Source organism: Leucoraja erinacea, chromosome 4, assembly GCF_028641065.1.
Source record: "Leucoraja erinacea ecotype New England chromosome 4, Leri_hhj_1, whole genome shotgun sequence".
Lineage (NCBI taxonomy): Eukaryota > Metazoa > Chordata > Chondrichthyes > Rajiformes > Rajidae > Leucoraja > Leucoraja erinaceus.
The window spans coordinates 35873999-35891067 of record NC_073380.1 but is presented as its reverse complement, the minus strand read 5'-3'; the positions used below and the strand labels follow the sequence as shown (position 1 = coordinate 35891067).

Here is a 17069-nt window from a genome sequence, read left to right as displayed (position 1 = left end):
AATGTGATTTTGTTTTTCCTTACAACCTTGAAATTACATCCAAATCCACACACATCTGTTGATTACATGAGAAAATTGAAAATCTGTCTTTGTAATATCATACAATTTTTTTTCCACAAGGTTATACAGCAAGCCGACAGATATTAATGATTTCATTTTTGGAGCTTCTTTTCCTAGCAGTGAACAGAATAACAAGGAGAATTGGTTTATATGAACAAATATTTCAGCCTCGTGATTTTAATGATTTGGGATCTGTTGTACTCTTAAGCTTATTTGTAAACCTCTTTGCGATTTTTCTAAATGTTGTTCATCATTTGCTGATACGTTTTAATAATGGTATAATATATGACCTCTAAAATAAATGCCCCTGATAAAATATTTAGTATAATGCTACATTGGGCATATTGACCAACACTATGCTGCGAAACATTCTTTTTATGCTGCGATAATTATATTGATTGCAATCATCAAGAATAATAATGAAAATTCATTGCAAATGCAAGCTTTCCATTCAGCTTTTCACAAACAAGTGTTTATATTTGTAGGACCAAGCCCTTAAGAGCAGATGACCCCAGGACTGATTTATAGTCAGGGTTTGAAGCAACCTGAAGCAAGGAGGAAAATAAAATTAGTCATGGTTCCTGGTCATAATTGCCCTTCAATCACTGATGGAAGAATTTACAGATACATGAATGAGGTTCAATTGAAAGATTGTGTTTCCTTCTGCAATTAAACAGCTTCTATTTTTTAATAACTTGTACTTACTGAAGAAGAATAGCTATTTGGAAGAATAGACTATTATCTGAATGGTGGCCGATTAGGAAAAGAGGAGATGCAACGAGACCTGGGTGTCATGGTACACCAATCATTAAAAGTAGGCATGCAGGTGCAGCAGGCAGTGAAGAAAGCAAATGGTATGTTAGCATTCATAGCAAAAGGATTTGAGTATAGGAGCAGGGAGGTTCTACTGCAGTTGTACAGGGCCTTGGTGAGACGTTCTAACATTTTTCACACAGAGAGTGGTGAATCTGTGGAATTTTCTGCCACAGAAGGTAGTTGAGGCCAGTTCATTGGCTATATTTAAGAGGGAATTAGATGTGGCCCTTGTGGCTAAAGGGATCAGTGGGTATGGAGAGAAGGCAGGCACAGGATACTGAGTTGGATGATCAGCCATGATCATATTGAATTGCGGTGCAGGCTCGAAGGGCCGAATGGCCTACTCCTGCACCTAATTTTTATGTTTCTATGTTTCTATGACATCACATGATGAGCAGAATCAGGGGTCAAAAGAAAAACATATTTTTTGCAAATAAATCATTAAAAAAAATATCAATAAGTACAAACCTATTTTCTAAATCACTGATGAGAATGATTATCCTTGATTGGCTGGTTGATAACTGTTTTCTTACACACTAAACTTTGCAACCATTAAACTACCACAACGTGCTCAACCATTTTTCTGTCTCCAAATTGGTGTAAGCCACCACCAAACATCGATAGTTGAGTAACGACAGCCTGCAATTACATAGTTAAGGCTCAGCAAACTGATCATTTTGAGCCGTCTCACCTTTCTATTATTGACCAATACTCTAATGATACCTTAAATGCAAAGGGTTTTTTTTTGGTTTATCCTGATTATTAAATTGCACTGACCTGCTGCATCGGTGGTGAATGCAGGGGAGGTTGAACCTGCATTGGTAGCTGGTGGTTACCTATTTGCTGAGACATGACGGAAGTTTGCTGCTGGTGAAGCTGATGCTGTTGCATTGATAGCTGGTGCAGTGGTGGGCTGATCTGAAGAGATGGAGGTGGCGAGACGGTCATATTCGCTACAGAAACAGTCACTGGCATCTGACCGTTGGGTTTGGGAGCAATACTCCGAGACAAACTTGGATGCATGGTGGATATGTGAGGGTTCATACCAGACTGTTGGTGGTAGGCACCTGAACCGAGGTACATTGGAGAAGGGGCTTGTGAGTGACCAGAAAACACTGGCTGCTTTGAATTCATTATCTGTGAAGCCTGGGATGTCTTTGTATCAATGGGCTCATTGTAACTCTGCAGAGAAATCACCAAGAATGGTTAACAATTGGCTGATTAATAATGACAAAATACAATTTGTGAATTTTCACACAGTTAAAAAGTATTTGCATTGAAAATAGCATTGAGTTCATTGTTCTGCGCGCAGTTGAAACGTGTTAATCTGTCCAACCCTATATTCCAGCAGTAAGTCTTGCACATTGCAATTCTGCAAATATAAAATCAAGTACTTCTAAATGTGATGAAGGCTTCTCTCTCTACCATCCTTTCAGGCATTGAGTTCTAAACGTGCTCTAACCTCCTGGTGGAAAACCTTTTCTGCTACTCTTTCTCCAATTAATTTAAATCTATTCTCCCTGGTTTTTGACACCTCTCCTTAGGGAGCTAGGTCATTTCCTTTTATTCTATTTATATTTCTGAATTTTGATTTTCAATGTTATATAAAAACTATAAAAGGCAAAAAAATTGCGGTAAATTAAATAGAAATTGGAAGAGACCATTTACAATGCTTTACTGGTACCACTGAACAAAACGAATCAAAATACATTTACAAGCAACTTTCTTGAAAATTACTTCTTCACGTTTGTTAGCTTTAATTTACTTTTAAACTTTTCTCATGGAATGCTTTTTAAAATTTACAAACTAGACCACGTCCGCTCAACGCACAGTTGTGGGGGGGGGAAGGGGGGGGGGGCTGCGACCACACACAGATTAACCACCCCCCTTAATATTACATTCATATTATTCATTCGCTCCTTTTACCCCATCCCCGTCCTATGCACACATGCATACCCTCCAACTCACAGGCATGTCTAGAGAGAGAGGGGGGGGGGGGGGGGTAGAGAGAGAGGGGGCAGAGGCACAATGAGAGGGGCAGAGACACAGAGAGAGAGGGAGAGAAAGAGACACACAGACAGAGAGACAGACAGACAGAGAGACAGATAGACAGACAGACAGACAGAGAGAGAGACAGACAGACGGAGCGAGAGAGAGGGAGAGGGAGGGGGAGAGGGAGAGGGAGAGGGAGGGGGAGGGGAGGGGGAGGGGGAGGGAGAGGGAGAGGGTGAGGGAGAGAAGGGGGGGAGGGGGAGGGGGAGGGGGGGGAGGGGTGTGGGGAGAGAGGGGGGAGAAGGGTGGAAAGAGGGGGGGGAGAGGGGGTGAGTGAGAGGGGGGGAAACGGGGGGAAGAGGGGGGGGGGTTTGGAGTGGGGGGGACAGGGGGGGAAGAGGGGGGGAAGATGGGGGAAGATGGGGGAAGGGGGGGAAAAAGAGGGGGGGGAAAGAGGGGGGGAGGGCGGGGGAGAGGGGAGGAAGAAGGGGTGGGGGAGGGAGGGGGGAGGAACCGGGGGAAAGAGGGGGAAGAGGGTGAAGGGGGGGAAAGAGGGGGAAGAGAGGGGGAAGAGAGGGGGGAAGAGGGGCGGGGAAAGAGGGGGGAAAGAGGGGAAAGAAAGAGGAATAGGTGGCGAGGAAGAGGGGGGAGGCAAGAGAGGGGGGGGGGAGGGGGGGGAGGGGGGAAAGGAAAGGGGGGGTGGAGGGGAGAAGGGGGGGGAAGGAGAGGTGGGGAAAGAGGGGGGGAGAGGGGGAGGAGGGGGAGGAGAAGGGGTGGAAAGAGAGGGGTGGAAATAGGGGGGGGGGAAAGAGGGGGGGGGGAGGGGGGGGGGGAGAGAGGGGGGTGGAAAGGAGAAGGGGGAAGAGAGGGATGGGATGGAAAGAGAGGGGGGTGGAAAGAGAGGGGGTGGAAAGAGAGGGGGTGGAAAGAGAGGGGATGGAAAGAGAGGGGGTGGAAAGAGAGGGGGTGGAAAGAGAGGGGGTGGAAAGAGAGGGGGTGGAAAGAGAGGGGGTGGAAAGAGGCGGGAAGGGAAAGAGGGGTGGGGGTTATCTGAGTCTTTCCAAATCAACAACTAATTTTTTTGAATGCGGTCAAAAATCTGTCAAAATTCGCGGAGTAAATAACCGTGAACTTTTAAAATTGTAAAGAAATTAGTACCGGAAAAAAAAGGGGAAGTAATAAACGGGGAAAAGAAACATTAGAAATATATTTTAAAACTAAAAGCGCTGACTTCGAAATTAAATGTTATCTTTAAGAATTAGTACAGTTAAGTGAGACACTGGAAAGTTTTTAAAGAACAAAAAATGCAACGTTTTCGTTAAACCGAAATAATGAAGTTCGATCGGACTCTTATCTTTAGAGATGTTGAAGTCAGCATTAAGCCTCGTTCATCAAAATGATATAATGACCATTGAAAAAGTTCTGGAAAAGCAAGCCGGGAAGCTCGAGTGCTCTTGGGCACTCAGGACTTTGGGGGACCTCGGAAGCCATCGGAAGCGCTCGGGAACTGCAGTACAGAGCCCACTTGCTAATACTTTTGTCTTTTGAAGAACGGGGGGGGGGGGGGGGGGGGGGGGGGGGGGAGGAGGAGGGAGGTAGGTGGAGGGGGGTGATGTCACTCGTTGCACGTGGAACATAGAGCAGCAGGCCGCAAGGAGCAGAGTCATCAGCGAGACCATCTTGTTTATTTTCAAAGTTATTTGAAATCTTTGAACATTTCAATAAATAACTCGAGAAATAATGCATGAAATTTTCATATAAAGTGATTTTACAGCGTAAATCTCTTTCGGAATATGTAAAAATGTCACCGTTAGCGTGTCGTGTTTTAGAGGAGATGTGAAACGCACATGAACATCGCACAAATACACACACATCCAAGATCATAGTTTTATAAGTGTAGAGATAATTGGACGGCCAATGATACTATACAAAACCTACAGGCTTTGCCAGGTTATGCATTTACAGTTGGCAAAGACTTAAAATACACAAATACAAACCAGCAGGAATATTCCAAGTAAAATATTTACCAAAAAACCCCAACAAATCCCATGATTATAAGCCACTATAAACAATAAAGTGACCTACTTATGAATTATGAATACATTTTTCCGCAATTCTCAACAGATACCGAAATGAAACAAATTGTCTTGATATTCCCTAAAATTAAATTACAATTAAATGATAAATCGTGAGTGACGTAACAAGGTTGAATTTGTTCAATTTTGGAGGGGGCTTTAGAACTAAGAAAAATAATTTTCATGGTCCAATTTTAACACTTAAGCATACATTGAATGCAACGCAGGGGCAAAATGAAAAGTAAATCTTAGAAAATATGGCAATGAATGCATTGATGTTATTGGGCATTACCTTGGAAACCAGACTAGCTCTATAAGCTGCTAACTGTTTGAGATACTCCTTTTTGGCAGCTTCAGTCTTCTTCTTATACACCTGCAAGACAGAGTAAAGCACTATTAGCAGATGAAAGCATTAGCTCTCCATAGTACAGATTGCACTAAATTATCATTCTAGCAATAAACCCTGAAAGTGTCAAATTAGATTAGCAAACATGCAAGTTTTAGTAAAGTCTGTAAAAACCAGCGAGCGAATTTGCCTCCCTCTTGAGTCTTCCTATTTCTCAAAATTGTAAAAAAGGAATCATCTTTGAATTCTACTATCCCACAGGTAAATGACTATAATTTAACAGAAAAAAACTTTTAAAAATAATTTGTACCCCTCGTCATATTAGATTATACCTGACAATAGCAACCTGAATTTATATAGTGCCTTTGGCAAAGCAAAATGTCACAAGACATTTCACAGGAGCAGATCAAATAAAATTTGATATGGAGCCACATAAGGAGTTATTAGAAAAGAGATACAAAACCGTAGTCAGAGGTAGCTAAATTTTGAATTCTGCAGCAGAAACAATGGGATTCAAACGTACATTTCAAGATCAATGTCCAGTCCTGTGGCTGTTCATCTAGTGAAATCATCACTCGAGTACATGCCCAATCCCAATTGTATGCCATTGCTTAAAGTAGAGCAAATATTGCAATTGGTGCTCCTTTACATAGAAAAATCTGAGTAAGGTTACGTCGCAGCGGCCTCTGCAATCCGTCTGTCTTTTTGTTGTTTTTTGTCTCGTTTGAATGTAGTTTTTATTTTATTTTTTGTGTATGTGTGTGGGTATGTGTGTGGGGGGCGGGAGGCGGTGGGTGGGGGAAACTTTAAAAATCTATCCCCTGCACGGAGAACCCGACCTTTTCTCTGTCGGGTCTCCGTTGTCGTTGGGGCCTAGCACCGTGGAGCGGCCTCCAGCAGGAACGACCTGGGGCTCCAGTTACGGAGCCTGCGGACCTACTCACCATCGCGGAGCTGGCTGAGTTCGGAGCGGGAGGAGCGGTGGTGGCGCGCTGCTGCGACCCGACCCCGGGGATTCGGAGGCTCCAACCGCAGGTCTGGTAGACAGGAACACCGGGAGCCCGCGGGTCCCTGCTGGGAGACCGCTTTTCGGGTCTTCCGCAATGGCGACTTCACCCGCCCGAGTTGCGGGGTTGAAGAGTACCTGGAGCGGGGCCTTACATCATCGCCTGGCGCGGCTTGGAATGGCTGCGGGACTTTGCTAGCGCCCGCCGGGGGCTCCAACAACAAGACCCGGAGCGCGGCCTTGCATCACCCGGCGCGGCGTTAATGGTCGCGGGACAATTACCATCCCCCGCAGGGGGCTTTGACTCTGACATCGGGAGGGGAATGGGAAGTGCAGGGGAGAGATTGTCTTTGCCTTCAATCACAGCGAGGAGGAGATGCGCTGTGATGGATGTTTGTGTAAATTGTGTTGTGTCTTGGTTCTTTCTTGTGTGTATGACTGCAGATACAACTTTTCGTTTGAACCTCAATGGGGTTCAAATGACAAATAAATTGTATTGTATTTTATTGTATTGTAGCAGGCATTTAATCTGTATGGATCAGTAGCAATTGTATTATTTTAAAAGCTTTAATTTGAATACAATTTGTTTGATTCATGAAGTCATTAAGTGACATAGCACAGAAATGGGCCATTCACACAATAGTGTCAACTGCAATCATTAACCATCGTTTTATATTATTCTTACACCAATTCTCTTTTAATTTGTGCCCCGCATTTTCCTACATATAAACTCCTCCCAGGTGTTACCACTCACCAACACATTGGGGGCATTTCACAATGGTAATTCATCTGTCAGCCTGCATATCTGAAGAAGACTCCTGATCCCAAAACATTGTACAGTCCATTTCCCCGCACAGATGCTGCCTGGCCCCTTGAGTTCCTCCACCAGCATGTTTTCGCTCCTGCCATTAAAGGCTTATTCCGGCCACTCAATGCATGTACTGTCTTCTCGCTCCATTTTCTGCTATTTTTGTGTCTAGAGAGCCATCCCTCAACGGTGTAACAGAAGAGGGATACTTTGGGTGTCGGGGCTCTCTGACTTCAGAAGCCTTTAGTTAAGCAATTATTGTTGCTTTTGTGTTTAAACCATATTAAAAAACTTTGATATACTTCAAGTTTCGAGATTCCACTGTGATGTTTTTCAAGAGCATGTCTGCTCTCTTGGTGAATAAAGACATTCAATGTCTCCGAGTGATTCAGTTCACGTCGTAACTGCCAAAGGTCATGGCCTTTCCACCCAGCGCCCATCTCCCATTGCATACCACTGAGAAAAAGATGAATAATGCTTGTTTATGGATGCCTATCCATGCATTCCTTCCACAAGACAGCAAATTTACAATCCTGGACCTCATGCTGCCCTAACCCTTTAAATGTGTGAGATAAAAGGACAATTTTATGGCATCACCAGAGTGGCTGGAGCTATAGCCTGGAGTATCTCAGGATCAGCTAAATGTAAGACTTACCAGGTATGCAAATTAGGCATGTTCAAATAGCCAAAGCAGGAGTGGTGCAGATAAAGCAGAGTAATGCCAGAAGAGATGAAGGGAAGAGACAGAAAGAGATAATGTTGACATTTGAAAAACATGAGATTTAAAGTCCAGTTATGAAGGTGGGAGGACATAGGAGAATGTGGCTAGTTGCTGACAAGGCAAGGCAGCATAGGTTTAGATGATCACTAATCTCTGAGGAAGGTTGACTAGCAGTGGGTTGCAACAGGGAAAAATAGAGGACAAAAACAAATATGAGGATTTGGCAGTCGATGAGACAGAGAGGGTCCTGCACTATCCTATACTAAATGACAAATGTTCTTTCTGAACTACACTGACAGCCACTACCACAACACATTCAATAGAAGGCATTTTCTTTCATTGAATATCACTCAATTTAATATCTCCTTAAACATATCATTACTGTATCTGTCTGGAGCACCAATATTTCAACATTTCTTGACAACATGTGCAGTGAATCGGATTAGCTGAAATAATGGAATCTGTGATAGTGGAGACTGACGGAGGTCAAGATGGATCGTGCAATTAGTACTTCTGGATGAAGATAGCTGCAATCATTTTTGAACATCTATTTAAAGATCTATTCACATTTAGTAATGGCATCTTTGAGCCAATTGGCTTCTTATGGCACTCCATTCAGATCTATTGAACCTGACTCATGGCACTGGTCTCCATTACAAACTTCTCTCATTATTTGCTAATCATTTTTCTCTCCACAGATGGTGTCTTTCCTATTTTGGAACTCCTATACCAAAACTACTCGAGCACCACCGAATAATATTGGAGACTGTTCTCAATCTTCATAGATTGCAGGCCAACTATGGCTGTAAAATATCTCCCAAAATCTAGACAAATCAGAAGTGGTCATCACTTTAGGAAGAGCAGACTGACTTTAAACCATGCTTATCACTCAGGTTACTGGATCTCTCCAAGTGCACAATCTACGGCAAGGTCAGAGCTGGCAACTGACTGTAATCATGATGTGTTACCTGCATTCCACTCAATGGGAGCGGCAGAACACCCACACTGTAATTGGATATTGGGTTTAGTCCCGAGAGAATACTCATCAAAAGGCTATTGATTCCCCCTTGGACAACAGGAACAATATAAAGGCATGATGCCAGGCAATGTAGCACCAGCTCAGACAAGCAGGAGGGACAGAATGTCAGAAAATCGTCAATACGGTTTCTTGCTGTATAAGTGCTGAACAATTACATTTGGTAACCATTTTCTTTGCAGAATTGGGTCTTCTCAAATACTGAAATAAAGCAACATCTGAGTTTGAGAGTACATCTCAATGCAAAGCCCAAAGGTTTAAGGATTCGCAAGAGACTACATTAAGGATTCACAAGAGACCACAGATGCGGGTCAGGCATCATCTGTGGAGGGAATGGACAGATGACATCTCAGGTATGAAAAAGGGCCACAACCCGATAGGTCATCTATCGATTACCTCCACAGATGCTGCCTGACCTGCTGGATTCCTCCAGCACTTTTTTTTGCTCAAAGGTTTAGGCTGGGTTGGATTCGTACAAGTAGTGATCAAAATATTTTACTTTTCATTTAATGTTAGAGTGAAGGGCAAAGCACACAAACGTAAGGAAGCTTGGCTGACAAGGGAAATTGAGGAAAGGGCCTGTCCCACTTAGGCAATTTAGTTACAGTCATAGCAGGTTGCCGAAAAAGTAGCCGCTGGACCCCCCCCTATGACAATGTCTATGACAACCTACCACCTAGTCGACATCAAGCTACGGCAAGCTACCGACAACCGGCGACCCAATCGTTGCGACTTAGGACGTCCACCTAGGACAACCTACGACCACACAGGCGACAACCTACGACAACTTGTGTCAACCTACGTCCACCTGCGACAAGTACGACGACAAACTGTGAAGACAACTGAAGACAATTCAGTCGCCGGTACCTGTCGCTGGTTAACGTAGGTTGACGTAGGTAGACGCCAATGGAATTCACCAAAGTCAGCATCCGGCAACAACCAATGTCACCTGGCGACAACTTGCATCATCCTGGTGGCAACCTACGACAGGAGAACACAAGCTACGTCAAGCCCACAGTTGCTGAAAAATGTTGAACATTTCAAAATCCAGCTGCGACCAGAAAAACTTTACGATTCTTTAGGCGACTTGAGTGGACTACTCAGGACCGTACAGGCATCACCCCATGACCATGTGAAAACAGCCTAGTCGTCTGTATTTGCCGAAAAAATTGCCTGTGGGACAGGCCCTTCAGTCAAAAAGACGTATGCATGCAACAGGTATAGGTAGCTTAGAGGAGGAGTTTTGGGAACTAAGGAGTAAACTAAAAAATAAAATCAGAAGGGCAAAAAGGGGCTTGGAGATTGCTCTGGTGGGTAGCATTAAGGACAATCCCAAAAGATGTTATAAATACATAAAGGGAAAAGGGTAACTAGAGAGGGAGTGGGACCTCTCAGGAATCAAAGTGGTCACTTATGTGTGGAGCCACAGGAGATGGGCAAGGCCCTAAATGAGTATTTCTCCTCTGTATTTACTGAGGAGAAAGACAGCAGGACGGAGGAAATTGGAGCAGTCCCTGGAAGTGCCTTGAGAGCAGTCAGGGTTACTGTCGAAGAAGTACTGAAGGTACTGTCGTGTTTGAAGGTAGACAAATCTCCAGGGCCTGATCTGATATATCCGAGGACATTGTGGGAAACTAGAGAGGAAAAGAAACATGGAAGGAGCCCTGGTTGAAATTTACCAGTCGTCCTTAAATACAGGAGAGGTGTCGGAAGACTGGAGAGTTTCAAATGTTGTACCTTGTTTCAAGAAGGGCTGCAGAGAAAATGCAGGGATCTATAGGCCAGTGAGCATAACATCTGTAGCTGGTAAGTTACTGGAGGGTATTCTGAGGGATAGGATATACAGGCATTTGGATGGGCAAGGGGCTGATTAGGGATAGTCAGCATGGTTTTGTACGTGGGAGGCCTGTCTCACAAATCTGATTGATTTTTTTGAAGACGTGACCAAAAAGGTTGATGAGGGCAGAGCTGTAGATGTTGTGTACATGGACTTTAGTAAGGCATTCGACAAGGTTCCGCATGGGCGGCTGCTCGAGAAGGTTAGATCGCATGGGATCCAAGGAGAGATGGGTGAAAGGATAGCAAATTGGCTCCATGGAAGGAAGCCGAGGGTAATGGTGGAAGGTCACTTCTCATACTGGAGGCCTGTGACTAGGGGTGTGGCTCAGGGTTCGATGCTGGGCCCATTACTGTTTGCCATCTACATCAATAATTTGGATGAGAACATACATGGCACAATTAGCAAGTTTGCTGATGATACAAAAGTTAGTGGTTTTGCAGATAGTGAAGATGGTTGTGAACGATTGCAGCAGGATCTGGATCGATTGGCCAGGTGGGTGGAGCAATGGCTGATGGAATTTAATACAGAGAAGTGTGAGTTGTTGCATCTTGTGACGTCAAATGAGGGCAGGACTTAAACAGTAAATGGTAGGCCTCTGGGTAGTGTTGTAGAGCAGAGGGATCTAGCAGTACAAGTGTATGGTTCCTTGAAGGTCGAGGCACAGGTAGATAAGGTGGTCAAAAAGGCTTTTGGCACGGCCTTCATCAGTCAGAATATTGAGTATAGAAGTTGGGAGGCCATGTCGTAGTTGTATAAGACATTGGTGAAAACGCATTTAGAATATTGTGTTCAGTTCTGGGCACCGTGTTATAGGAAAGATATTCAGAAAAGATTTACAAGGATGTTGCCAGGACTAGAGTGGGTGAGCTATAGGGAGAGGTCGAGTAGGCTAGGTCGCTATTCCATGGAGCGCAGGGGGATAAGGGGAAATCTTATAGAAGTATACAAAATCATGAGAAGAATAGATCGGGTAGATGCAGAGTCTTTTGCCCAGAGTAGGACCAGAGGACATAGGTTCAAGTAACTTTTTCACACAAAGGGTGGTGAGTGTAGGGAGCAAGCTGCCAGAGGAGGTAGTTGAGGCTGGGACTCTCCCATCATTTAAGAAACAGTTAGACAGGCACATGGATAGGACAGGTTTGGAGGGATATGGACCAAGCCCAGGCAAGTGGGATTAGTTTAGATGGCACATTGTTGGCCGGCATTGGCAAGTAGGGCCGAAGGGCCTGTTTCCACACTGTATCACTCTATGACTATGACTAAAAGCATTGCTGTAACTCGAAAAACATAATAGCATTGTGCAAAAAACAGTTATTACTCATAAAAAGCTATCATTGCAATGTTGCTTGGGGCCACTGTTGGAAATGAGCAGAATGCTATAATGATATCAAGAGTAATGTTCTAATTGGGAAATGCAAGTGAACATTGTTCTGTCTAAAAATATCACGACATTAGGTGAGCTGGGAGGGTTGGGGAAGAGTGATAGGATGTCATGGTTGTTGAAGCACTTTCTTATTAATGTAGATGAAAAACTGTACATTGGGCACCCTCCCAATGGAAGCCTACATAACATGCAGTTGCTCCTTAAATCAGAAAGATTTCCCTGGATAACTGCTTTATGTGGGGTAAATTGCTTTCACTCTGCAAAGCAGCTCTGCAACATTTAAGAGTAAAACTAGTTCAGTTTGGAGATGCAGCATGGAAACAGGCCCTTCGGCCCACCGAGTCTTTAGGATGTGGAAGGAAATCAGAGCACCCAGAGGAAAACACTTGCAGTCATAGGGAGAACGTGCAAAATCCACACACATGACACCTGAAGCCAGGATCGAAGTCGGGTTCCTGGCACCGTGAAAAGCCACTCGACCAGCTTCGCCACTGTGCCGCCAATTTGCAAACTATTTCACTTCTTCAGACAGAAGTGGATTGGAGTTGAAATTTAGTTGCCATTTCCTGCCATTATTCCCAGGGCTTTTGACAGTTTTGTAATTAGAATGTCCTTTTGGACAGAGAGGTTGCCATAGATGTTCTTCTAAATAAGACTTAACTCGTAAGAGGAAAATGACCAAAAATATATCTGTACTATTACTAAAACTCTCATCTTGACCACATTGTAAATAAATTTGCGCAAAAACACACCCTATATCGCTATGATTCCCCCCCCCCCCCCCATCTTACTCACTGTTCTCCTCTACTCCCAGGACACCAAGTTTTGCTCCGATCGGTGAAATAATAGAAAAGTTATGAAGGTTTAAAAAATCGTGAGATCAGCAGATTGGTCTTCAAACCTGTTATTCACCATGAATGTAATGCCCCTTCCGGGGCCCAGAGAATAAAGCCCCAGAGGTCGGTTGTGAGTCAGTCAGCCCACCCGGAAGACCGTGAGTGAGAGTTGAGTCCAGAACTGTGAGACTACGTCGTGAGTGACTGAATCGTGAGTCTGCGCCATGCTGAGTGAACTGTTAATCGACGACGTGCTGAGTGAACTGTGAGCCCACCAGCCGTGTCTGAGTCCAGTGGTCGCGCTCATTCCGGAAGTCCCGCTCAATCCAGAGTCGCGCTCATTCCGGAAGTCCCGCTCAGTCCAGAGGTCGTATTGTGTGAGAGATGGAGGGTGTGAGTGTGTGTGTGTGTGTGATGGAGGGTGTGTGTGTGAGAGATGCATGTGTGTGAGAGAGGGAGGGTGTGTGTGTGTGTGTGTGTGTGTGTGTGATGTGATGGTGGGTGTGTGTGTGTGTGTGATGGGTGGTGTGTGTGTGTGTGTGTATGTGTGATGGATGGTGTGTGTGTGTGTATGTGTGATGGATGGTGTGTGTGAGCCCACTGTGCCGTGAGTGATTGTGTGTGTGAGCCCACTAGCCGTGAGTGATTGAACTGTGAGTCCACCAGCCATGAGTGACTGAACTGTGAGTCCAAGAATCCATTTGGCCCACAATGCCCATAATAGCCCTCTGGAAACCAGTCCCTTCGGCCCACAACACCCATACTAGCACTCCAGAAAGCCCCATCCCTAGCCCCACTGGCCACCAATATTGGAATTGGTGGAGAGGTGGAATATTGCGTTGAGGGACCAGCAGCCCTCCCATGTGAGAATTGAACCCAATGGGTCCCACTTAGTCTTGTGTTAAATTATTTTGTGGGGACATGGAACTAATTTCAGAAACAATGTGCACCACTGCCCCCTGGCTAAACACTGACCATGCCTCCTGCCAGTCATTCCACTTGTACCCTGCCTACCTTTCTGTGTGCTGGACCACCTGACATCTCCTTGGGCTGAAGTTGGTGAACTGCAGTGGGAACCTCCCGGAGCCATGTGTTAATGAAATCAGGCTATTGGAAATGTACAGACATCCCACAGGAGGAATTGGGCAGCTAGCTCATTCACCCTGCTAACCAATCACTTGATAGTTGCATTTTCCCCTGTAGCTACATCTGATAACGATGTAAAAAATGCACCTTCAATAATGACACCAAACGAGAACAAGCGGTTTAACTGCCCATTATACATCCCACAACAGGACAATCAAGCTGATGTATATTGGACATTCTCCCATTTATTTCCCTGCTCCAAGGTGATTTTGACTGTTAATGTCTGACTCCATTGTCCTGCATTGAAAAATATTATTTTACAATGCCTACAGATTTAAAAAGTCAGATCTACTTTTATATGTTGCAAGAACGTTATCACATTTACCAAATTATTAAATAAAGCATCATGATCCCTACTTAGTCCAATACAATATTTCTTTAACACCAAATGAAATTCAGTGCTGGCAGTGAATGTGAAATGTTTATGAAACAAAATGGCTCAACATCACCGCACTACTTTGCTTTTGTGGATGAGCATGGATTTTGTCCATTTATTGCACGAGCGCACAAGCTCAATGTATAATGACAATATGTTTTCAATATTACATGTGTTTGGCTGTATCACAGGAAATGTAATTCTTTACAATGCTTACAACATAAGGCTTTTTAAATATATTGCAGTAATCATACATCTGATCTCAAGTAAAACGAGTCAGGAGAAATAAAAGAAGCTGTGATCCCTTGTCTGTCTGCTGTCTGAGCACCGATGAAGAGTAAATGATTTGATTGACTTGACTGGACATAATATTAATGGAATTACTGACAGCATAGAGAAAAATACATTGGTTTCTGGGCTCAAAGGATTTGTCAGCTGCCTCTGAAGCATGATTCTAGCTCCTCACAATCTTGCTGCTCTTAATTCAGCAGGACAGGCTCATAATTAAAGCAAATTAACTATTTACAAATGCCACTAGTGCCAGGGGAAGGACAACATCAGCAGGAAGGAATGAGTGGGAAATTAAATTATTCTCACTTCTATCAGTTCTGGCCTCGTATAACATATTAGCAGTAATTTTATGAAGCATCAAGCACAGAATAAATACCATAGGTAAAGTAATTAGGTTTTCTATTGAGTTAAACTGTTTGAGTTAAGGTTACTGAATATAAATTATGCAGCTGAAAGCAAGCATATGTTGCAGCGATCAACAGTTGCTAACATTACCTGAACATTAATTTGTGGATCAGTAAATTAATCCATTGCAATCAGTTACCTCTGCAGCTGGTTTAATAGTTTAAAAACAAAGCAAATGCTAATCACTCGCTATAACAGGATAAATACTTTCATTTGATTATGACACATTGTCTCAATAACAAAGAGCTTTTAAATAAATTAATTGAAAAGCATGTTTTAAGAAAAGTATCAGCTAATTTGATACAACAAGCTTCAGAAAAGGGAACGTGGGATGAAACCGAAAGATATTGTATATTTTATATATAAAACAATAGAGATGGAAGATGAGGTGAGGGAGGAATGGGTAGAAGAGTAGATAGTGGAAGGGGATAAAGAGGTGAAGATGGAGGAAAGGCAGAAATGGCATTAAATATTTGAGAAAGAAATAGGTAGACGTGGATAGGCGGTGGAATCTGAGAAGGATATGCAGGCATGGAAAATAAATAAGGTTAAGTATTTGTTTCAAAATTGTACATTAGCAGATGTGTGTGATGGATTGGCTGCGTGAAAACATTTTTTTTAATATCAGTGTTTGTATATTTGTTTTTCTGAACAGGTTACAAGCTGGTTCAGTAAAGGATGTTTGATTTAAAATATGGATTTTCATTTGATGCTATCTGATGTTGTTGATATTATCGAAAACGTTGATGGAATACCATTGTCACGGCAATTTGATTGTTTTTTGAACAGATCCTAATGTACTTTCATGTTGCAGTAACCATTTGAAGACGACATTTCTTCAGACCATTTTGTGAAAGATGCCCTTGATTCTCATTGATTGATTCTGTTTAATTAAGGAAATATGATGTGATAACAGCCAAATCTTACTATTTATCTGATGAACAGAGCACAAGATTTTTAAAGGATTTCAACACTTTTCAGTGTCTTATCCATGTTATATATTCAATCCTATTTATTTTATCTATTTAAAATAACTCAGTTGCATTATAACTTTTCAGAAAGGTTCTAATGTAATGGAATTATTTTGAAGTAGATAAATTAATTCTTAACACAACCATATTATTTGTGCGTATCTTAAATATGTTTTTCAGCACATAAATAGGGGCATGTTCCTGTGCTGCACTTTTCTATGTCCTATATTGAAATCCTATTTGCATTTACATACGTATCATGTAAAGTGCTCAACCGCATTACAGTGGTTTATTGCATCTCGTTGATGTGGAAGAAGACATCAAATAATGATTTAAATTGAACAGATTGTTTGTTGACAACTTGTTAACCTTTGATATCAACAGAAAGCCTCACTCGTACAATCGCAAATTGTAAAGTTAGGGGAAACAACATTGCAACCTTACCTCTGATAGACACAAAAAACTGGAGTAACTCAGTGGGTCAGACAGCATCTCTGGGGAAAAGGATAGATGACATTTCGAATCGAGGGTCTGAAAAAGGGTGTCAACCTTTTCTTTTTCTCCAGAAATGCTGCATGACCCGCTGAGTGACTCCAGCTTTTTTTGTCTATCTTCAGTTAAAACCAGCATTTGCAGTTCTTTCCTACACAACCTTACCTCTGAGTTTGCCAGCTCTAGATTCTAATTTTCTTTGCATAAATTCTAGTACATTGAAATAGAGTCATACTACATATCAGCTGTTTGAATCATTGTTCGCATTACTTGGCTTGCTGTGTAAGTCAAGTTGCTTCAAATCCATGGAACATCCCATCTTGGCACAAGATGGATCTGCCCAAATCTTCACCACTGCGTCTGCAGAGTGCAGGCTTGTAACAGATGCTGAGCTCCAAACTGGCCTATCTTCAGTGTGCACCTTCCCCAGTATAAATGCTAGTGGAATTCACAAAATTGTGCTTTTCC

At 43.1% G+C, this 17069-nt stretch overlaps 1 protein-coding gene across 2 annotated transcripts in view; it reads right to left on the bottom strand.

The window, feature by feature from the left end:
• tox (thymocyte selection-associated high mobility group box) overlaps nucleotides 1-17069 on the bottom strand; it is a 217209-nt gene that overhangs the window by 16353 nt on the left and 183787 nt on the right. For both annotated transcript variants that reach the window (XM_055634021.1, XM_055634020.1), the window contains 2 exons: nucleotides 5236-5316; nucleotides 1654-2058 (listed from right to left, as the gene is read on the bottom strand). In XM_055634021.1, the coding sequence (XP_055489996.1) occupies nucleotides 1654-2058; nucleotides 5236-5316 (486 nt within the window). The remainder of the gene's footprint in view (nucleotides 1-1653; nucleotides 2059-5235; nucleotides 5317-17069) is intronic.